This window comes from Anser anser (genome assembly GCF_964211835.1).
Source record: "Anser anser genome assembly, chromosome: 2".
NCBI lineage: Eukaryota > Metazoa > Chordata > Aves > Anseriformes > Anatidae > Anser > Anser anser.
The window spans coordinates 9,708,213-9,732,104 of record NC_139721.1 but is presented as its reverse complement, the minus strand read 5'-3'; the positions used below and the strand labels follow the sequence as shown (position 1 = coordinate 9,732,104).

The following is a 23,892-nucleotide window of genomic DNA, read 5'->3' as shown; positions in this document are numbered from 1 at the left end:
TTGGCCAGGGACATCAAGGGTAACAAGAAAGGCTTCTATAGGTTCATCAGTGATAAAAGGCAGACTAGGGAAATTGTGGGCCCTCTCCAGAAGGGAACAGGAGACCTTGTTACCCAGGATATAGAGAAGGCTGAGGTACTCAATGACTTTTTTGCCTGTCTTCACTAGCGAGAGCTGTAGTCACATAGCCTAAGTCCCAGAAGGCAAAGGCAGGGACCAGGAGAATAAAGAAGTGCCTGCTGTAGAAGATCCGGTTCAAGACCATCTAAGAAATCTAAAGGAGCACAAGTCCATGGGACCTGATAAAACACATCCGCAGGTCCTGAGGGAAATAGCAGATGAAGTTCCTAAGTCACTGTCCATCGTATTTAAGAAGCTGCGGCAGTCTGGTGAAGTTCCCACTGCCTGGAAGAGGTGAAAAATAATCCCCATTTTTTAAAAGGGAAAAAAAGGAAGAAAAAAGGAACTATGGGCCAGTCAGTCTCACCTGTGTGCCCAGCAAGATCATGGAGCAGTGGCAGGTGTCCTTGCCCGTGGCAGGGGGGTTGGAACAAGATGATCTTTAAGGTCCCAAAACATTCTATGATTCTATGAAAGCTCTTGGCAAATTTATGTTTTGTGCCTTGCTTTGTACTCCCAATAAAAATATCTAGAAGCATTTTTGAGCTGATGAAGCCCTGATGTCCTAGAATGATTCTTTAATTGGTATTCAGATACCTAACCCTCCAGCATTCAAGGTCTGCAAACATGCTCATTAGGATAATGAAGTATTTCCAGTAGAAGTAAGCTCTTTTACCTAAACTGTTACAAAGAAAATGATTGTTGCATTGCAAAGTTAAATAAATAAATAAATAAATTCTCTGGTAGGGCCTTCAGATCACTGAACAGCCAGCTGGGAGAAATCAAGTTTGAAATACAGTTAAAGGTATATCTTAAGTAGATCACATCTTTAAAGAAGTGAACTTTTCCTCTTCCCCCACCCACCCCGTTCTTACCAGTTCCTCACATTGGACAGCTTTCAGTCTTTTTGCTGTGTCTAGAGCTGTCTCTCCAGCTTGGTTTACTGCAAAATCAACAATAAGAAAGAGCAATTATTTGAGAAGTTTAAAGAATCAATTCATCAAGTTTCACTATTCTTAGCAGAGTAACTTCTAAAAGTTATCAGAGCATCTATTTACTCTAGAGCAGCTGCAGCTCTAAGATTCCACTTTAAGTGCTCCTACATTTCATGTATCATCAGGTTATTTCTGAACAGCAGCATCTGCTGGGACAGTTCCCAAATCCCTCCTAACCATCTTAACAGAGAATATACAGAAATTTATTCAAGTGAGTTTTACTGCCAAGGGAGTTGAGTGGAGCTTGAAATGACTAAGCAGGAAAAGCAAGCACACAGGGGAACATAGATCAAAAGAGAAAACATTTAAAATAAAAAGAAAAATGCGTATGTTGATCCAAGCTCATTTTACTTTAAGTGATTAACGCATAGCTGTTTGAAGCCTGAATTTGCAGACAGAAGTTTTATTCTAAGCTGATATTTGAACAGGAATCATTCACAAACTTTCTAGCTATTTTATATTTATGAGGGCTGTAAAATCTTTTACATTTTAAAATAACTCCTGGGCAGAAAGGCGATTTCGGTGACTGAGCACTGAAAACAATCAAACTGAGGTCTCGCAGGCAAATACATCTGTCTGTTATGTTATACATAGAATGCCAATCATTAATCCTAGAAAAGAAAAAGCAGTCATCTCGAAAGGCCACATTCAGTAACTATTCATTCAAGGAGGTTTTATAAAAATTTGAAAGAGTTAAGATCCCTGGAGGAAGAGAGGGCTCCTTACTGAAAGATCTGAGATGGATCAAGAGGTTTAACATACAGAAGTATGAAAACACAGTATTTCTTAACACACATAGGTTAAGAGACTGCATAAATTCTAAACTTTCAGACATTAAGAATAAACCTGTGCTTCAAGATGTAAGAAAATGTGGTGTTCTTACGTGATTGCTCAAGGATTGGGGTAGGGGAGGGACCCCAGAAAGGTAAGGACACTTCTGAGCTCTGCTTAGGAGAGAGTGACCAGAATGACCAATATACACACTTAAGCTTGTTCAGTTAGTTTCCCCATTTTATTAATCAGGGACGTATATGCTAAAAAAGGTCATATCAAGTTCTTTGACAAAGTATTAGAATATCATATTTTAAGGGTGTACTAAAAGGCAAAAGAAACCGAAGACTTCTGCCACTGAGCTATGAACTTAGCTTTAAAACAGTTTGTAGACTGGCCAGTGGAGGAAAATGATGTCAAAGATGAAAAAGGGAAAAATAGAAGTTCATACTCTTCATCTTCCACTAACTCTTTAGAAAGCTTCCTTCCTACAGCAAGAACTGACACAACACAAAAGTTTTATAGGGAGATGATGACAAAGCTCCTGAGCCTAACAAGCTAGATTCGAATACATTCTTACCTCAAACTACGGCAGGGAAGGGGAGCATTTAGCAAATGGATTATATTAAGTGTGAGCAAAAGTTTACAGAGATTCCATTTCTCATGAAAACTTCTGCTAAGACATGATGAAAAATGGACTGATACAGGTACAGAAAGTATCTTACACACAAAGACAGCAAATAGAGGAAGAAGAAAGGCAGCTGAGGAAGCTAATCCCTTCTCTAATCAGCTACTGTGGTATCTTGGGAATGCTGGGTGAAGCCACAGTGCCAACTGACATTAACATTAAAAACAGAATTAGCTGTTGTGTACACAAAGCCCACATGCATCTAGAGTGGAATTAACATGAACAGCCATTTGAAGCACTTTAACATACAAGTACTAGATGAATTTTACAATACAAACAACAAACCTAGAATCCAGAGTATTCATGATGTGTCAGAAATAATGAAGAAAGACTAGGGATTATCAATTAGTATTTCATATTAGACATTTCTTGTTGCTAATCTTTTAAGACTAAGTTCAATTTCTTAACTGAATGCTTCCTTTAGGCTTGTTGGTGGGAAAATCTTCATCTTTAATACACAGCAGTTTTTTTTTTTTCTTTAAATAAAAAAGCTCACTTAATACTGTGGGACTTAAAAGCAGTTGAAAATTTTAAAGATTTTTTATGAAATCTTTGTTTTCTAGTATTAAACAATGAACTCACCTACATCAATAGTTGGTTTCCCCCTCAAAAGCAATTTCAAACACTCAGGCTTATTATATATACTGCAGTAGTGTAGAACCGTATTACCCAATGCTGTTTGCTTATCCAGGTTTCCACTAAACACAAATGGAAAAAAAACAATAAGGAAAAGTGCAGTACATGCAATTCATTTCAGATCTAGCATCTCTATAAATAATAAAATAGTTATGATCACACATAAATACTTTACTGGGCGAATATGAACTAGAAGTAAAGGAGAAATGAATATTTTTCAATTAAATATTACTCTCAAAGACTATTAAGCATTATGGCTCAAAGCATATTGCTGGAAATTCCTGAGCTGCAGTTGAAAATGACTGAGAATCTACAGATGTTCATAAGGGTACACAGTTAGGGAAAGACAAGCTGTGCTTCACAGGGCTTCACAGGGTTTTTTAATACTGTACTTCCTTCAGTTTTCAACTTCTAAAACAAAGGTTATCCAAAAAAAAATTATTAACATATATTTGGATCAATATAATACACATTTATAAAAATGAAAAGCTCAGGAGATGACAACTATTCCTCCACTCAGTATTACCCATATTGAACACTAAGAGCAGGCAAAATGCCGAGCCCATATGGTGTAAAAGTCCCCTTACATTTGAGATTCAGACAAAAATATAGAATGCTGACAGAAGCACATACAAAATGATAGTTACCCAAAGGAAGTATAAAGTTACATAAATAACATATCAAATGATAAAAATTTTAAATAATAATCCAAAATAAATCCTTCAATAATACTCAAAATCATAACTTGGCTTCTAATACAACTATTAAATTATGGACTCAAATGGCTAGTGAATATTAGTCTCTTAATTTTTTATTTTTTTTTAAATAACACTGTTATAATAGTCAACACTCCATTTAATTTAAACAAGTGATGGCAGAATGAAGCTCAAGTGACTTGAAGGTTACAGAGCTAATCTACACAGTGCCAGAGATGGTGCCAGGAAAAAGGACTCTGAGTCTGCTGTTACCAGGGGACCAAACTTCCTCCCAAACACTGCCTAATGCAGTGTTCCATGAACTATTAGAGAAGGGAAGGAAAAAATAAGTATTCACTAAGCATTTCAAATAGCAGGTATGATTTCCTGTTCTCAAGGGGAAATAAATCATTCCTGAAATCAAACACCCTGCCCCTAGCTCAAGCATGCTGTGATGAATCTTTTGGATTTTCCCTGACTGTCCACTCTCACTTTTCTGCAAAAGCCACCATCTGACACAGCAAGCAGTTACCAACCCCTTTAACTTAACTTTATCTTCAAAACAGTTGATGAACTAGTCGATTTACTTTGAAAGAGGTGTTCTGAATTCTGTTCATCATTTTCTGATAAAGATCCTTGTTTTCCACTCTCACAGTTTGTGTTTGTCCCGTATTTGGAACGGTCACTTGTCATCCATACTTTATCTGAACTATTCATTTTCATACGTTCTAAATCAATGCTCTTTTCGCTCTACATAAATGAAAATAGGATTAAAGGAGAAACTACCATCCATGTTTTTATTCTACTCTTCTTTGCTCCTCCTCTACTGACTAGGAACACAAAGGTCAACTCAAAGGTATTAAATCAAGCTTTTTTGAAACATATTGAAGGTTAATGATTAAGTGATAAACACTGTCCAAACCATTGCAAGGATGGCTTTGAAAGCCTGTATTGTTCATTCACAATTTAACAAAAAATGTGCAAGCCATACCAGTTTTGTACAAGGAAGTCAACCAGATGGAGAGAGGTTTGGTCAGCAGTCCGGACTGCTAAATGAAGTGCTGTTTCACCTGGCTCCTAAACACATGCAAATAAAAGTTAGATTTTTGCATTTTTTTTTTCCACAAAGCTTATATCAGACCTGAATATATGTCACTCTTTTACAATAAGTCATTCTACAGAAAAATATCCAGAAATTATCTCATAAACAGACACTATGTGCTTCAAAAGAAATGGCATCACTCTTTCTGAGATCATAGCTTTTCCATAACCAGTCCTCCCTTTGGGTGGATAATGATGGATAAAAAAAATCCCCAAAAGCCTTTAACCATTTAACTTGTTGGTAGCTAAAAGCATCCAAAAGTGTTTCCATGACAAGCATCCTGTGGTATCTCCAGTGCTGGGGCTATACTGAACTTACACTCTCAATACCAACAGGCGCTCTGACCTTTGCCAAGTTATCTGCTTCCACAGAACTTGCAGAGAATGTTCTGAGATCTGAGTTTAAAAGTAATGGGAGAAAAATTTGCTGATCAAGTGGTTGCACAGCATCCTTTATAACCTCAACAACCTCTATAAAATCAGGTTATGTTGCTCCTGAGTAACATTTCTACATGGATACTTGAAGTAAAACGGGACTGATTTTCAGAGAAAGTGTTACTGACTTCAGCAGGAATTGTTAAGTATTCAGAACTTTGTTAAAAAAAAAAAAAAAGCCTTTTCCTGGCTGAAAGAATTATACTTCTGTAAATGTTTAATCACAAGCTGTGCAGGCATCAAATTGTTTGCTTCCTCCTACAGAATACACAGAGACCTGTATACAGCCAGTAATGTATTCCTTCAGCAGCTACTTCTTTAAATGCAGATGTGATACTGCCTGTGGCATCAGCTGACCCTGGGTTAGCAGTAAGCCAAACCCTCTCTCTCTGGGCCTTTTCCCAAAAGGAACGTACTGCAGAACCCTGCTTTTCAACATACTATAGCTGTACCTAGAAGAGTGTATCGTAGTACTATTGCATCTCACACTCCTTCAGACTAACTGCTGGCAACACACACGGTCTTCTGTTCTCCCCCCCCAAGGACATCACATCAAGGAAAGCCAGAAAAACATTTTCATCCATTTTTTCTTTTCTTTTAGCAAAAAAGGCAGCAGCCTCCGGTACTGGACATTTTACAGATATACTTTACTTAAAATACTCAGCTTTGTTTACCTGATAAGCTTACCTGTCCAGGCTCTAACAGTGGCTCCATTAGCTCTACCCCCTCTGCATAGACTTGAATTAGTGCAAGTAAATCCCTGGATTTGACAGCCTCAAGTAATTCACTCAGTTTAGCTGCTGAAGATGCACAAGTCTTCCTAGAGAACTTATGATCTACATACTTAGCAGTGATAAATTCTTTACGTGCAGTCCTGTGGGGTGTGAAAATAGAGCTTGGTTTAGAAATTTTTAGAAAAATGGGTCAACAATTTAAATTTTAAATCACCTTGCCTAACTCAGTTTTCCTCCTCCCTTCTGGGTTTCTAGCAGATGAAGACTTATTTATTACTGTAACGTATGCTTTTCTTGCAAACAAGCCTGAAATAAGGTATTTGTTCAATTGTATCCTGCATTCTTGCTAAAAATGAAAGTTACTCTCACTCTGGTAGCTAATATCAAAGATAAAAACAAAGCCTAAAACGTGATTTCTCATGGAAACACACCTACATGTTAAAAATACAAGCATGAAAAACAGGCTCGAAGAAAAAAATACCAAAGCAGCTACAGAACAACATAAGAGACGAAAAGGTCTTCTGGCAAAACCACATCTGTTATGCTCTCTGTTCAACTCCTACACCAGGGAAAGGAAGAGAAAGCATGTCACAACCTCAAGACACTACTGAAACTAGTGTCAGTTTAGTCCAAAGGCATTACCATTTGAGCTTGTACTACAAAACTGAAAAACATTCAAGATTCAGTAGCATGCTCTATAGAAGTCCAAACTTACAGTTTTCTACAGGGAAGCTCAAGTAGCTAAAATGTGACTAGATGGCAGAAGACTAACTTTTAAGAAATGCCACAGATGGAGTTTAAAAAAAAAAAAGTTTCCTGCCATCGTAGTCTACCTCTAGCTTTTTTTTTATTGCCTAAGACATTTTACATGCACATATATATTCCATGGTAAAATTAATATTGAAGAATTCAGAGATTCAAAACTTACATATCACTTGATGGACTCGGTTTAGGTGAAGGACTAGGTAAATTCCCTTCCATAATATCATTAAAACTATTATTTCCTACATTCTTGGCCAGCTGCAATAAAAAAAGAAAAAAAGAGGTTTTTGTTGTCTTTTTTTTTCCAGCTAACAGAAAGCTAAAACCTGGACTATTAATATGCATTTTCCACACTATTAACAATAGGTAGAACACAAAAGGTTACAAAATTAAAGCACAATACTTACATTAAAACGGAAAGCAATTAAAATAAAGTGTGAATCAGGATTCGTTGTAAAACTGACTTCACAGCCACAGCTAATTATTTGCATTTCTGGATAAACTGCCTCAGATACAAAAATGGAATGAAAAACTAGCAGCACAAACACTGGAACAATGCCGGTACACTAATCTGGAAGTTCTGGAAAAAGGCTCACACTTAACAGAAACTTATGCTTGGCAAAATTTGCTTTAATGAATAGTAATTTTGTGAACTCACAAAAAAAAAAAAGAAAGAAAACCCTAGAAAATAAACTTACCAAGAGTTCAGACGTTCCTAATTTGTCTAATTCCAAAGACTGGATTCGAGAAATATGGACACCCATTTCTCTGTGTATTCCAGAACACTCTATGCAGGTTAAAATGCCCAAATTAGTTGACAGCCATGTTGGATCTGTAGAATTGAAAAACGAAATATTTAGTGGAAGTTCAAGAAAAAGTTTTCTATGGTGGAAAGAAATCCAAATGTAATCCGAAATAATTCCTCATTTAACCTTTTAACAAATGGAAATAAACTAAGAATATCTCATATTTTTCCCCAAAATGCAATGGAAGTATAACCATACATTGAGACCAACAGAATTTAGTTTTTCAGATTTAGTGACAGTCCCAATGGCACTGAATTTACACTTCTAAATCCATAATGTATGACTACATTAACACGTATAAGATTTGCTTCTTCTAGAAAGAGGGTGAGCTTTTGTTTCCCATTTCTAAAAATAACAAGCATCCTACATTCCACCGTTGACAACTTCTGAAGTTTTAGTATTTACTTCTTAAATAGTATTTCTTCATATAAAATTGACCACAACATTTTGCAACACGTAGAATAGTAGTATGTTGTGGAAAATTTAAGGAACTCAGGGGTTAGTCCAACAAAAAAATGCACTGTTGTGGAGGAGATCTCCATCATTACATTACAAATGCTACATAAGGAGCCAGATCAGTCTTTTGAAGGAAAAATAGTAACTGTAGACATATTTTGTATACATACGTGTCTTCAAATTAATCTTCCTTGTCCTAAATATTAACTAATAAAGCATTAAATCAAGACTTTAAAGCAGCAAGCTGGGGTGCAGGAGTGAAGCTTAAAACTCCACTATAAATTAGAAAATGAATGAGAACTGTAATCCAAAGTTTCTGTAGCTTTACGCAACTGAATAATGGAATGAACCAATTCTAGGACTCGACATAATTAATTTGCAATATTCTACTTTGTGTTTCTATCTAGGTATTTCTCACGTGGATCACTTCTGCATCGGTAAGCATCTCCAAGATACATTCTATCTACTCAGTTCCCAGTGAAGATCATCTTCTTGAATTACCTTCTTAGATGTGAAAGCTGTAACAGCTACCAAGTACCATACCAATTCAGTAATGTTACGCCAAGCTGCTGCTTCTTAAACTCTAAGTGACATATAACTGGCCTGTAACTGTACTTCCGAATATAAAGTTGGATAGGATTCTAACTCTGGGTCTCATTTCTTTGCATAAAACTACTAAAATATTTTTTGATACTGCAATTCCAGTAGTCTCATGCCAAGATAAAACCTCAGAGTAAGATCTGGGCCAGGTCAACTTTTCCACAGTCATCGTCTAAGCATTACTCACTTCTACTTAGTAGCATGCACAGGATCAGTGATGCCAAGCAACTTCCATTCAAGTGCAACAAGCATCTAGAGACAGTGCAACAAGAACAGTTCAAACTCCAGAGGGGCTTGAACTGCTGGAAGTAAGCACAGACAACACACAAAAATATTTTAGTGAATTAAACAGAACTAACGTATGAAAGTCAATATTTGTTCTTTTAAAAGCAGGTTGAAGACCGATCAATATGTCCCTTAAAGATTAGTTTGCACTTCCAAAGAAATCACTTTGCTCGCAACAAGAAGTTGATGACATTAACAAATTGAGATACCTGGTGAGCCACAATCACAACAGACTTCATTTCCGGGTAATCTCTGTATGTCATCAATAATGGCTTTTGTCAGATCCTCTAAACTGTTCTCCCCTGTGCTCTGCTCTCCACGGAATGCCATATTTAACGCTTCTTCTTTGCTGTTAGTCAGTACTGATATCCATCTAGCACAAGATAAAGACCTTAATGAAGATCTGCATTTGCAAATACAAATTTATCTATAAACTGTAGAAAGCTTTCCAGGAACAAAATATTAGTGTCAATATAGGGAAGAGTCACATTTTGGGGCTGAGTAGGGGAAAAATTGAGACACAAAGGAAAATAATTGAGAAAAGGTAAGAATGAAAAGACAGAAAGAATACAAGTCTTAAATCTAAGGTCCCTTTGGCTATCAAATTAAGGTTAAAGCAGTGAAGTTTTCAGTTTCCTCAAATAAGCAGAAGCTGTGGAAGAGAAAGGCTGCCAATAAGCTCGCTCCTGTAAATTTAGCCGTTGTAAAAGTAGGTGTCTTCCTAAAAAGTAAGTTTTCCTAAAGCCTATCCCATTAGTAGAGGAACCTCTAACCACTATTTTCTTCCATGTGCATCCTTCCTTGCAGAGGACAGAGCAAGCAGGTTTTGGAAGATGTTGATTGCCTTTCAAAATGCAAGTCTCAGTGCACTAACCAGAGCCAAGCATAATGTCCACATTAATGAAAATGGCCATGGCAACAAATGGGGTAAGGAGTTCAAAAAGAGAAGATGACAGGAGAGTAACAATATTGATAACCGACGTTGAGTTTTGAGAGCACCTGCCGACTGCAACAAATCAAGATTCCCTAATGATATTTCAGGCATTAGATTTCCCTGTGCACTCGCTCTGCCAGTTTTTGATTACACCATAATGTTTTAATTAAAAACAAAACAAACCTCTGGCTGCTGCCTTAAAGGTCAAACCAAAGTGGAGAAAGTGATTACACTAAAGACAAGCACATTGCAGACGCAGCATTACCTAATTTACAAGAAGAGCATGTTAAGAAATCCTCTGAAGTATAATGATTTTAGATGTTTTTAGATCTACTTCTGTTGCAGATATTTTGCACAGAAATATTTTAGCAGTGCCCTCATTCCATTTCCTGTTTACAATATTACAATCAGCTCCAACCATCATTCTGAAATGTGTTAAGACGTCTATGATCATCTAAACATACAGATAAAAGTCCAGATTGAAGTTTATAATCTCTCCTTAAAACAATAATGCAAAGATAATTTTAAAAGGCTTCAAAGGTAAATTTATGTAAGTAGTCTTGCAATGCAGATTCTGAGCCTGAATAGGTAGGTATATGGGCAGCGTGTATTATATACTTCATATACACATGCTTCTGAAATACGTGGGCTGAGAACAATCTGGGAACTTGTACCTAAAAGAAAATGCTTTAAAAAAATAGTGAAAAAATAATCTTAAAAATAAAAGAAATTGGAATATTTGGAAATAAATTCGCTCCGTAGTTTAGAAGCCAAGAACAACCTTCACATGCATTTCTCTCTCCAGTTATATGACACAGTTTAAGAACCCACGCTAGATGGCACTCTTCCGCAATTTTTCTGATGAAATCTGCTGTTATTAAAATGTAAGAGGAGGCAGTGCCTTGCTTCTAATGATATAGTAATGTTGTGTTAAACATACAAAGTAAAATAATCATTAGGTTTAGAGCAACAACATTTATCCTGACTTTTGTTGACAATTCTTTTCGGGGTTACGATTTCATTAATTTGTTAAAAATGAAGAATCTGAATAAAACTCAATTATGCAGTAACAATTAAAAAATATTAGATGAAATTAAAATAAACATGACATCACTGAGCCAGCTGTTAGTGCGACACAGATTTCCATATCAAGAGCTTCTAAATTTTAAGACAACAAATTATTTTTGTTTCGTTTCCTCAGCTAGAAGGAAGCCACTGTCCAAGTCTGCACGTCACTGGTGTCATCTGCGAGACGGTCAAAGCAAGAGCTAACGCAGCGTCAGCAAGCCAATTTAACACAAACACAAGAATAGACTTATTCTTAATAACTAATGCTAATTATACATGAAGTCCACAGTTGGTGGCCAGGCCTTCCTGGCACGCTGTACGTTCGGAAAAAAACAATTCATATCGGTAACTATGCCATATTGAGTCAATGTCAAAAGTTATAAAAACTTTCTCACTGCTGTTCTTCCTCTTTTTCTTATCTGTACTAGTCATTTTTCTTTCCTTCCTTCCCCATTTTTTTTTTCTTTTCTTTCTTCAGTATATTTGCTTGGTTTCACAACACTACCAGCATAAAGCTAATAGTCAAAAAGCTTCAGCTAATACTGTAGTGTTCTTTCAAATCATTTAAAAATTACTCAAGTCTCAAAGAATTGCTTTGCCTTGTATCTAATAGAATAAAATTGGTAGTCCAAGTCTTCTGCTGCACTTTTTCTGGACCACAAATTTTTCTTTGGTCCTTTATTGCATTTAGTTTGCCGGAAATTCTCACATTCTCAAACCCGTGAGACTAAACAAAAATGAGGCATCACGGGTGAGCTCTGAATCCAGCGAAGGCAGCAGAAGTATTTGTTAGCCTCAGGTACAACAGATTCTCATTCAGATTCCTCTTATTTCTTCAGTATTTCTAAGCTAATAGAAAACCACAATAACTGTGCTAATAGTTTTTTGGTGGTGGTGGTGTTTTTTTTGCAATAAAAATTTGTCTCTTCTGAAAATCCCTACCACAACATTGCTGTTTTCAGGTACACAAACAGAACATTAGCGTAGTAGTTTTCAAACTTTCAGGCACAAGTTTGTATGGAACTAGCAACGGATAGCATCAGGACCTTCCAATTCAGTCTTCTCAAAGAACAATACTCTGACACTTGTTGCTAAATACTAGATTGAAGTTATATGTTTGCATAATAGCAAAATAGTTAATCCTACAGAAAAGGATATGCTCTTAACCTTCAAAAAAAGGTGGTCGAAAAGAACTAAAAAGTCATGCCCACTGTATATTTGTCCTTATCCACGGTTACCAAAATTAGAAAGCATCTACTACTGTATATGCTTAAAAAAAATCTGTTTATTTTAAAGTCGGAGTGTATATTTCTTATAACACACATACAAATACACACAACCACTGCACCCCACCCTGTGCTTTATCTACTGGAGAAATGAATAACCACCACCTGAGAATTTTGAAGGACAGTCAAGCAGTAATTAAAGGTCAACAGACAGCTGGCTGGATAAGAATCGAGAAATGCACTGAACTCAGGGAAATATTTGAGGGAATATAGTAACTGACCTGTAACAGAATGTGAGCTTCAACGATCTGTGTTTTAAACTGCCTGCTATTAATATATATATATATGTTTTATTTATTTATTAGTAGTGAAGAGCTATTTGGAAGAAGTTCAAAATGAACAGTAGGAAAAAGTATGCAAGGTCATTTAAATGTAAAGAAATGCATCTTGCTTTTTTCCATTTAAACTTGAGGCTGGAAGGAAAGTGATTTGAAAATCTATTTCTACATCTATTTCTCACTTGAAGCACACGGGGGAAAAAAAGAGTAGCGGCAGCACTAAACTTAGGTGGAAAAAATACAACAAAGTGGAGGAGAAAGATGAGAGAAGCACACATACAAATCAAGGGGAAATTGGAACCAGAGGATGACAACTATTAGCAAAGAATTGCATCCTGTAGTACATACAGAACAGTCTTAAATCAACAAGTTTGGAAATCAAAGGGTTCTGTTCACATGACACCTTAGATAACAAAGCTATTAAGCTCCTACTCAGTGGCTGTACCAGGAAAACAGAACATTTGGTTTTATTGTAGTTTTTCCATCGACACATTAACAGACATTCTGGTTCGTGAACTGAAACTAGTGTACACATGTTCCTACAGAAAAAAGAAAGGATTCCCTGTGCATCTCACATCACATAACATTATTTGGGGCACTACAGTAATTTTCTGAAACAGAACACTTGACTGTGTAGCATTACAGTAACTTTTTGCTGGTGGCCTACAGTGCCCAAATGCAGGCAAAATGCCCTTAGCTTCTATCACTTTCTCAGCATGTGTTCCAACACTGGGATGCAAATAATGCCTCTTTAGCTAAATGAGTCCTTTAAAACTTGCAGTGGACTATTTTAATGTTGTTTCAAGTCATTTTCCCAGCCTCTTTATTTTAAAGCGATAAACCAGACTCTAGTGCAAAGCAGATGGGATTTATACTTCTAATGGGAAACAAAACCAGCCTGGAATTTCAAGAGTCCAAAGGCAGCCAGCTAAACTGAGTTTATCAACCTATCAATAATAGAAATTATTTTGGTAAGGTATTCCCCTGCTTATGCACTGAGTCCCCCCCCCCCCAAAAATAAAGCAGCTTCCCCTTTTAAACCAACAAGGTAATTTATGGCCGAGACAAAAAAATCTCTGCCATATTACTCATCAAGATCATTACTGATCAGCAATAACAGTATTTTCTTGCTTACTAATAAGCTTACTGGAACAATTAAGTTCCCGAATGACTAAGCAAGTCAGCTTTGCACTGATTAACTCATAACCCACTAACTGCACCCAGCCAACATAAGGCTGTGGAAGACGCTGGAAGGAACCAGGTGCATGACGAACTCTCCAAGCTTCTCATTTCATCTGCTCCTCCCAGTGGTGAGCTGTCAAGGCTGTTGCCTCCCACTGCCACCAAATAGCTTGAATATCTATCAAACATTCCCCGTAATTTTAAAACGGGGACAACAGTCTTCCATTAGAAGATGGACAAGCAACAAAAGTACAACAATCCTGAAAAACAAGGCAGCCTGGAAGGTTCAGGCTCGCTGCACTATTCACTGGGCTTGTCAGGTGATGTGTATTGGATTGTGATGTTCTGCACAACACCCTTTTGATGACTGTGAAAGCAATATTCAGGGTAAAAAACAAGTGGCACATGGCTCTCAGGAAAAGGGGTTCTGGCACAGCAGGAAGAAAGACATTTTTAAAAGGAAAAAACCTGCCTGGAAACATGCACTGATGAAGCGAGTTACTGGATTCTGAAGTACAAAAACTCAGAAATATGCTTTGTTTCATATTTCTAGGCCTACAGCAGAAAAGATGAATTACTTCTAAATAATTTCTGTATGTTATATAGAGATTATTTATCTACTTAATGATTTTAATTTAGAGAAAAAAGGCAGCATCGGAAGGAAAACACTTAACTTAGAAGAGAGTTGACATTGAAGATAAGAAGAATTTAAAATATTTCATTTGAACCCTAATCATCTCATCTACTGTATTAGCCAAGCAATTGGACACGAACAATGTTCTGGAAGTGTACACAATCCAAATTGGCTTTTGATTGTTTTTATTTGTTCTTTTTTTTAACGTTATAAGGTTTTCATAGCACCTTGTAGTAATACATGTAAATCTAAACACAACAGTTTACACACATATACTCAACAACCGAAATAAGTGTGCACTACTTTTGCATTAACTGAGAAAACTAATTCCACTGTTCCATATGATTTCATACACACATCTCTACAGACAGAAATCTTGAAAAAGTATAAACATTCTTACGCTACGTATTCTTGTTCATCTTCTGCTTGAAAGTGGTATGTTCTGTTATCTGAAATAAACAAACATCTTTTAATTTGACACATGAAAAAAATCAATGAAACTGTTACTAAACCTATTTAACAACTAAAGTCTTTAAGAACAATTTCTCAACCTACGACATTAATTCATGCCTATGTAAGACAATTCAAAAAAAAAAGAAGATGAAATAGTGGATTTTGATTTACACCAGGAGTGTGTATGTCAAAAACCTATGCTTCAAAATGTTAAAGAGTAATAAGCATAAGAATCAAATTTTATCTCACAATCATTTCTGAAGTCAAATCTGATAAATTAGTAGCAGAAAAGAGTTTATTCCCATCCTACTTTTCCTTCTGTCTTGGTTAAGAAACTTTTCTGCTAATTAAAGAATGAGGTACAAACTGGGTATTAGCCCTCACATTCAAAGGTTTCATAGACTGTTCTTGTAAATATAGAATGCTGAGCTGTTTCTTATTTAATACTGTATATGCAAATCTTGAAATCCATATTCATCTACTTCAAAAACAGTTAAAAACCTAATGGATACAAAGCCCAAAACAGGGAGAAGTGAAATCATAGAATCTCTAGTGCTGAGAATACAGAAGTCACTACCGATTTTAGATAAAATAATTAATATTTTGCAAGGAGGATAAGAGAACATGAGAAACTGGGTTCACCTTGCTTCCTCTACTCCCTCACCTTTAACCCCAAATAGTGCTCAATAAACTGAACAGACAATGAATTAAAACAAGGTCTTCTCCATTACCAAGTGGATATAGTTTATGTTTAACAGCTTAGTACAACGTGTGTCTGTCTGAACTTAGGAAAACAGCACAGCATTTCATGGCTTGTCACAAATGACCAGCACTAATGTGTCACAAAATACATTCTATATTCATTGGTCTTTTCAACCTATCTTCAAAACTAGAGGGATCTAAACACTCATGAGACACTGCATGTATCTGGATATAGATCTGAATTTGAACCATAGCCTCATTCTTAATGAAAATATCTCGTAATCACAAGACTTAAAAACATTTTTAGAAATCCCACATAATGCAAGATGGTACTAAAATTGCTACATACGTGATATTAGATCAAAAGACTTCTTATCTTCTGCATTTGGCTTCACCTGGCAGGTTAATAAATTCAGTTTAGCTGGTTGCCTGTTGGACTAAAAAGAAAATTTATTTTACTTTAAATATGTCTTGATTTAGGATTATTTTTCCATTCTGAGAAATGGGCATGTGTGATAGTAGTTTAAAGTTTGGACATGAATACATGTACACCTTCGAAACAGTTGAGACCAGCATGACTGTGTCTGACCTGGTCTGTCAGAAGGGCCAGATTTAAAACAAAGCTAAAATCTACATGGCAACTCTTCCTGACTAATTGAAAGGCATTAAAGGAATACACCTTAATTTATAATAAGCTATTTAGAATAATACTATTTAGCTTTTCTATTGTACTTCATAAACAACACTAAATCTACAGAACAATTTTTTTTTTAATAGTCTTAAAAACTTTAAAGGGATATGAGAAGCTGCAGATCTGGAAATTCAGATCTTGGACTAAATACAACTACTAAAATAACCTAAAATAACAGCAGAGAATTTAAGACGTGATAGCTAAATATGACTCTAGAATTATTTTGGTATACACAGGCTTAACAAAAACTATGAAGATACTGAATTAAAGTTCAGTTTATATCTAACAGCTGTTAATCATGTTAACATGAGACATGTCACTTATTAGTAAATACTTCTGGACTGAGTTTTGGAAATTGTTCACTTTAGAAACTGTTAAGAAGAAAAAAAAAAGTAGCACACATGCAACAAACCAAAAAATACAGAAATGCGTTTCCCACATTGTCAAATGTTTGGCAGGACAAGATCATCAGCGCAGTATTTTTAACACTCAAGGAGCAACAGTTCCTTGAAGGAGTAAATATACAATTGGATTCTCAGTCTCAAACATATTGTCATGATCTGAACCTTTCATCACTGAAAACAAGAAAATTACTTTCTACTTGGCACTGCAACAGGAAATAGCAAATGGACTGCTCTTTTTACATAGCTACATACAAGAAATGGAAAACTACAACCAACAGTGTGATTCAAAGAATTCTAAACTGGCAAGATTTAAGGTTCACATAACATATATATAAACATATATATTCTTAAATAGTGATTTAAACTGAACCATTACTAATTTAGGTACTGCTAACTAATCTCAAGTTACATGATTAAACGGGTTCTCAAATTAGGTGAGGATAACTTCTTAGCTGTTAAAAAAAAAAAAAAAGCACAACCCCCCCTGGAGTTATAAATAACTCCCTTTTAGCTTTCTGAAGAAAGGAAATTAACTTTGGACACTAATAGTCATGACCATCAGTGGAATTTGGGGAAAAGGTGAAAGAAGGGTGCTGAAATGTGGCCATCTCCTTTAAAAAAAGTAACAGGAGTAACAAGTTTGTGTCATGCTGCCTCAAGGCAGTTTTAGAACTGTGTCTACCATGACATTGTTGTTGCTTCCTCAAGATTTGGCATTCCTAGGAAGATACTTCAGATACATGCCCAATTCTCAAAACTTGGTATGATCAAGATCCTCCAACCCCCTCCCTTTTTTTTTAAAAAAAAACTTTTATTTAAAATCAATCAATATATTCACCATTTCCTTATCAAACTATTGATTAATACATTTTGGAATTCAATCAAATGTCAAGAGTCTATAGAAGCAAAAAAAAAATAATGTAGAAGTCTAAAGAGGAGTTTACCTACCTCAAATCTTCCACAGGAAGATTTGAACTAATTTCAAATGACTTTTTTCCCTTTCCATTTCTCACTCTGATTAGTTGAATGATTACAATTTATTTCTTTAAACAAAACCAACGTGTGGGCATTAAAGGAATTTATGTTTTTAATATCCTATGAAGGAGTAAAATGTGTGTAATACAGACACCTATATATGAACCAGCTGATTAGTCTTCCAGTACAGTCAACAGCTAGAATTGAGTTCATGACAAGACATCTCACCAAATCTACTCAGATTAGTTCTCCAGTGGCTCAAAGAAGAGTCTGTAGCATCTTGCTCTAATGCAGTCTCTTTGTAGACTGTTCATTTTAGATAGATACTAATTTATAGATAGATACCCACATCTCAAAGGTAGAGTAAGAACAGGTGCACTGCTCAAAAAAGAAAGTCCATCTAACTTGAAACTGTTCATGCTAATGGTCAGTAACAGCCAGATGGTTTGAGAACAGAGCAACAAGTCTCTACTTAAGTCAATCTCCAATTTCTGATAACCCACAGAACTTTAACAGTTTGAAGCAGAAGTCCCATCTTTTTTTGTAATAACAGAATACCAGACTCATTGTGAAAGGGTAATCATAATTTATTATTTTAATGAAGAGGTATAAAAATAACTTACAGTTGCATGTGATATGGTAAGAATTCCATTTTTAACAGTGCACTTTCTTCTTTGCCATACTTTCCTTAACCTAGGTAAGAACATCAACAACAACAAAATCAGTATCTAGACATGATTTCAAAACACATTTTAATCCCTTATATGTTTTAACAAGATTATCCTTGAGAAACAAACAGAGGCAGTCCAAATTTTACTAAATGCCTCAACAAAAATATGTTGGATATTTATGATAGGACTTAAGTGCTTTTCAGAGATTTATAAAGACAACAGCTTTCTTTTTAATTTGACATAGGATTTTGGTTTTGACTTTTTTGTGTTTACTATAATAATTTCTGATTGTGTTCTGATTCAAACTGCAAAAATTCTTCAGTAGTTGTGGCACATTTAATAGGTGCATATGCCTTAAGCACCCAGAGTACAAAACAATAAAAATCCATGCGAGAACAAGAGCTACCACTATGTATTACGCACTCTGAGAACATACCCATCACTCTTCTTTAAAAGATAGCCTTTCTTCTCACTGCCATATTCCTTATTCCCCTGGAGCTGATGCATACTGTATCCTCCTTGCCTGCTCTGAGAATCCTAAAAAAAAGGGAAAACGCTGTTACTGTGCACATTACTGTAAGTTGTACTTACTGTAAGTTTTCCTGACCTTTACTCCTACTTACTTCACTTCTCGTCTCTACCACAACTTCACAAATTAATAAAATTTTTTTTAAAAAGAGAGAACTCCTAATGGATGTTTTACATCCATACAAGAGCTTGCTTTTATATCACCTGATCTTGAGCTAACTGCGTGCTCAAGGCTATTACCTCATTAGGAGTTTTGAGTATAGTATAGATGGCCAATATGTATCTAAAAATAATGATCTTGAGCTAACTCCGTGCTCAAGACTATGACCTCATTAGGAGTTTTGAGTATAGTATGGATGGCCAATATGTATCTAAAAATAATGCCTTTTTAAAATATGGAAGATTAAAACTGCATAAGCTTATAACTGAAGAACAGATAAAACTGCATAAGCTTATAATTGAAGAACAGAAGGCTGATATCAAATTTCAAAAATAAAGCAATAGAATAAAGCATGCATATATACGGATATATACATATTTACACAAAAAAACAAATGCTAATAACTGCTTTTTTTTATCCAATTAAAATACATATACAATTCAGGAGTTTTAATGAATGATGTCAACTGAAATAGCTTTGGGCCTGACTTAGTGAAACACTCAGGTGAAATGGACTAACAAGAGCATCAGAAAATCCCCCAAAATTCATTAAAACATTGACTTACTCTCCTAGACTTCGATCACGAAAGGCAAAAGCAATAGAGGAGAGAGAAAGCAAATAATTTTAAACGAGAATTATTATTTTATTTTAAAACATACTCCTTGAACATAAATTTTATAGCCCCCATATCTAATAAAACAATTATCCCCCTTTCTAATGACACTACTAGAAAGAAGGCCAACAATTCTTTATTTAGACACACCGGTGGTTTTGCTCATTAAGTAAAAAAAACATGACAAAACACCGCACATTATATATATGACACTGACTTCATAAAAGCAACTAAAACCACTGCAGGATCAAATCCTGCGAAGTGTCTTTGCATCTTCATTACATTTAAAGTGTCTAAAATGGTAGTCATATTGTGTCCTCCAGCATAGCGGAGCTAATTATGAATTTCTGTTAAAGACCATGCCCAAAGTTAACTTTTAGTTTTTGCAAAGCCATATAAGAAGATATAATTAAGAATACATTAATACTGTTTTACTGTAGCTGCGAAACAATTTCCTGCAAAACATCTGGAAATCACCCCTCTCCACTCAGATGAGTTTAGAGACAAGTGATTTGGTAGAACTGTCAATTGTGGTTGGAAGCAGCATGAAGACTGCCACACGTAATGTGCTGCCTCCTGTGTTTACACTATCACAGTACGCAGCTCATTTTTTAATACACAGACTTCGAACCCCCATTGGAATGAGAGCTCTATTGATAATCAGCATTGGAAAGAACATAATGAGCTGTAATTCCTGTTCTAAAGAGCGTATCAGATAGAGATTTGGGGAAAAATCAAAATGTCAAGAAGCAGTTAACAAAATAGACATGAAACATGAGTCTAACGATCAGCTATACTGAAAATAAAGCTGTCAGTTGCATTTGTAAGAATAATTAAAACATGAGAATACCAGTAGAAACATGTATTGAAGGCTCAGTTTCCTTTAAAACTTAGAAGTGCTTAAATGTTAAAAAGCTTAACATACAAAGTATTTCACATCATTAAAATTACACTATTATAGTTTAAAATATTTTTACCCAAAGTTTTAAACCACAGTTACTTTACACAGATAGTTCTTATGCAAAATTAAAGAAACTTGATATTAAGACAGCATGTAGTGGCAAGAGACATTACACGCAGCAGTGCCCTTGTAAGTTGTACTTCCCATTGTGAAGTTACAGCACTAGCACTTCTGCACAAACCAACATTCACAGATTGCCAAGATACGTCCAAGAACCAGGTAACTCCAAAGATTACAGTAATAGCTTTTCACTGATGCAACGACAGGCACGCCAGCAAAATGTGTATGAGCATTACAGATGTCTGTGGTGATAACCAAACACCTTGAATGCAAGCAGAAGTAAAATGAGAGTTGCATTATAAGACCTTGAAAGAGTAGGGAATGCAGTTAACTCACAGAGTTACTGTTTCTTCCAAAGTATGGGTGCTGACTGTTAGTTTTTTCATACGTGTTATTTTAAATTCAAAATGACACTAAAAGCTTTAGTAGATTTAACAGCTATGCAGATCTCTCTCATCATCTGCGATGGAATGTCTGTCTGAGATGAGAAGGAAGTCTCATTTATCTAACGGCAACTCCAGAGAGGCTAACAGTGACAGAATTTACAATCTGGATGGGAATCACAAATTTGGGCTTCCCTTCTCTTACAACAGAAGGTAAAGGGAATTTAGACTTCAAACTGTTTCCCTGCCAGTGTAATTTTTAGAGGAGTACTTCTGAATCTGCACAAACCCACCTGAGAAAATCCCATTCAATTCATCTTCTTCAACACTTTGATTAAATTACTATTTATTTATTTTAATGTTGAGACTATAATGAACTAATGGGGGGGGGGGGGGGGGGAGTAGGGGACAACAACAACACGTATTCTTAATCATAACCAAGAATGCCATAATAGCAGAATTACATGAGTCAAAGTTCTTACATTGAAAGACATCTACGTGATCAATTTTATCCAAAATGGTGGATTCCTTCATTACAGCAGATTTGACTAAGTATCTGAGAATCAGAATATTGCTCCTTTTTCTTCAATGACATGATTTGAATTCCCTTCAAGCCAATTTTTTACATTTACCATGTTTTCTATACAGATATCATAAAAATCTACATCCAGTTTCTTAAGAGCCCTAGAATTTGTCTATATTATAATTTTATAGTTTATTTTCCTGATGCCTGTGAAGCTACTCCTGTTACAACTTAGATATATCTAAGTTTCAGAATTTGACTTACTTTTATTTTTATTTTTAAAATGAGGTTACTTTCCACTGAAACAGAACAATTCTCGCTACACGTTCAGGAAAAACGTAACCAAGAAACTAACAGTACATCCAGTACATCTCATTTAATCATTCTACTTCATGATACCCCGCAAGCAGCTTTTGAAACTTAGCTTGTACAATATGCTGCCACATACGTACACTACATGGCACTTAAGAATAAAGACTTGTTTGTCCTAATTCTCAGATTCACTAGCTTGAACTTAGCACGTGCAGCAGCCAGGAGAGAAGGAGTTATTCCTTTGCTTCCCAGATAAGTAGCTTGTGCAAAGAAAAAGGTACTGAGACGAGAACGGATTTTGTTTCCTGATCTTGTATCCTGAATTGACCCACAAAACACTTCACGAATTTAAAAATTATTTCCAAATAGCTTTTGAAATCTAATGTTCTTTGTTCAATTTCTGGTAGCAAGAATGGAGAACGAGCCCAAGTTACAGTCACAGTGATTCAGGTAGCAGGGAGATCACAAATGTAACACATGTATGTGAAGTATTATACGTTTTATGGAAAAAATCCACTGGGTCCATGTGCACATTGTTATTTCTTTCCTCCATCTGCAGAGTATTGGGAAAGATAGCAGAGGATGAGATAAGGGAACACCAACTACCAGAAAGAGCTGGCACATCTTACAATAAATTGGTATCTATTCAAAGATGCACCTGTCATCATGGGTGACATATCCAAGAAATTCTTAAAACCATGTTTTGAGGTTGTGTTGTCCTTCAAAGTGATGCGATTAAAGATGCACGGAGAGAAACAGCCTAGTTGCCAAAGTTTATCTGTTTCAGATGTACATCTATATTATGAAAGCACATATATGCAAGTATTCAAAAGAAAAGAACACTAAGAAAGGACTCAATCATTCCTTATTAATTGTGACTGTGAAATAATTCACTAACTTCAAGACATTTATCTATACGCAATACCTATGATTACAACATGCTACCTACAAAATTATGTCAAAACCCGTAAGAATACTTATTTGCCCCAATTACTGAAGTTGTATTTCTGATGAGGCTCCAAAAGAGTTACAGGAAAAGAGAGATTTGGTAAGCTTCACACCACATGAAGAAAATTATGAAAATTAATATTAATATTCTTTATTATTCTTTCAGTATATATAATACTGGAAGAACAGGTGCAGCTTATGTAAAGAAAGGTTATGCCTTAAAAGTCTCCTGAAATTCTGTGAAAGAATCAGTAAGCAGACAGACATGAGAAATCTGTCTGATACAGTCTATCTGAACTTCCAGTCGGCACAATTTTCACTTCCAAAAGTGAAACAACTACAGTGCTACAGCAGCAAACAAGTTAAAAGCAGGAAATAAATGAATTTCCTAGAGAGATGTGACAGGACACATGGTGTCAAACACTAAACAATCTGGAAAAGGCTAAACTGTCCAAGTTTGCTATATGGTATTACATTATTCAGGATACCTAAGAAAGACTTTCATGAGGATCTCACAATCATGAGTAACTTGACAGTAGACAGGTGAAGATAACTGTAAACAAATGCAAAGTAATGCATAGGGGAAAAATAAGATACTGTGAATTGGCTATTAACATTCAGAAAAGGATGCTACGGTTATAAGTTGTTTTTTTTTGTTTGTTTTTAAATACGCCGCTGCATTAAGGGTTGGTGAAAAAGTAAGTCAATGTTAGGACATCTGTGGAAAGAAAAAAATAAAATAAAACGACATCAGAAAAGGCAGTGATGCTATCATAAATCCACAAGCACTGCCATCCTGAGAAGGGTATGCCCATCTAAAAGTTCAAAACAAAAGAAGAAGGGTTTTAAGATAATATGCCATGATGGTGGGGAAGACATGGGTGAAACAGGCACTACTAGTTTACACTGCTTCGGAAAGCAACTGCACAAGTTCAAAGAGGGGAAAACAACAGAGGGGTACTAAATACAAAGGTACCATCATCGGTACGGAAACACGACCAAGATAGTCTTACTATTAACAAGAAAATATTGTGGGAAAGTA

The 23,892-nt window shown here is 35.7% G+C and overlaps 1 protein-coding gene across 5 annotated transcripts in view; it reads right to left on the bottom strand.

The window, feature by feature from the left end:
• The window catches only part of ASAP1 (ArfGAP with SH3 domain, ankyrin repeat and PH domain 1), a 147,649-nt gene that overhangs the window by 31,407 nt on the left and 92,350 nt on the right, over positions 1 to 23,892 (bottom strand). For all 5 annotated transcript variants that reach the window (XM_083821803.1, XM_083821799.1, XM_083821802.1 and 2 more), the window contains 11 exons: positions 18,799 to 18,899; positions 18,315 to 18,384; positions 15,971 to 16,058; positions 14,867 to 14,915; positions 9,294 to 9,457; positions 7,636 to 7,769; positions 7,104 to 7,195; positions 6,129 to 6,315; positions 4,897 to 4,982; positions 3,157 to 3,272; positions 996 to 1,063 (listed from right to left, as the gene is read on the bottom strand). In XM_083821803.1, the coding sequence (XP_083677929.1) occupies positions 996 to 1,063; positions 3,157 to 3,272; positions 4,897 to 4,982; positions 6,129 to 6,315; positions 7,104 to 7,195; positions 7,636 to 7,769; positions 9,294 to 9,457; positions 14,867 to 14,915; positions 15,971 to 16,058; positions 18,315 to 18,384; positions 18,799 to 18,899 (1,155 nt within the window). The remainder of the gene's footprint in view (positions 1 to 995; positions 1,064 to 3,156; positions 3,273 to 4,896; positions 4,983 to 6,128; positions 6,316 to 7,103; positions 7,196 to 7,635; positions 7,770 to 9,293; positions 9,458 to 14,866; positions 14,916 to 15,970; positions 16,059 to 18,314; positions 18,385 to 18,798; positions 18,900 to 23,892) is intronic.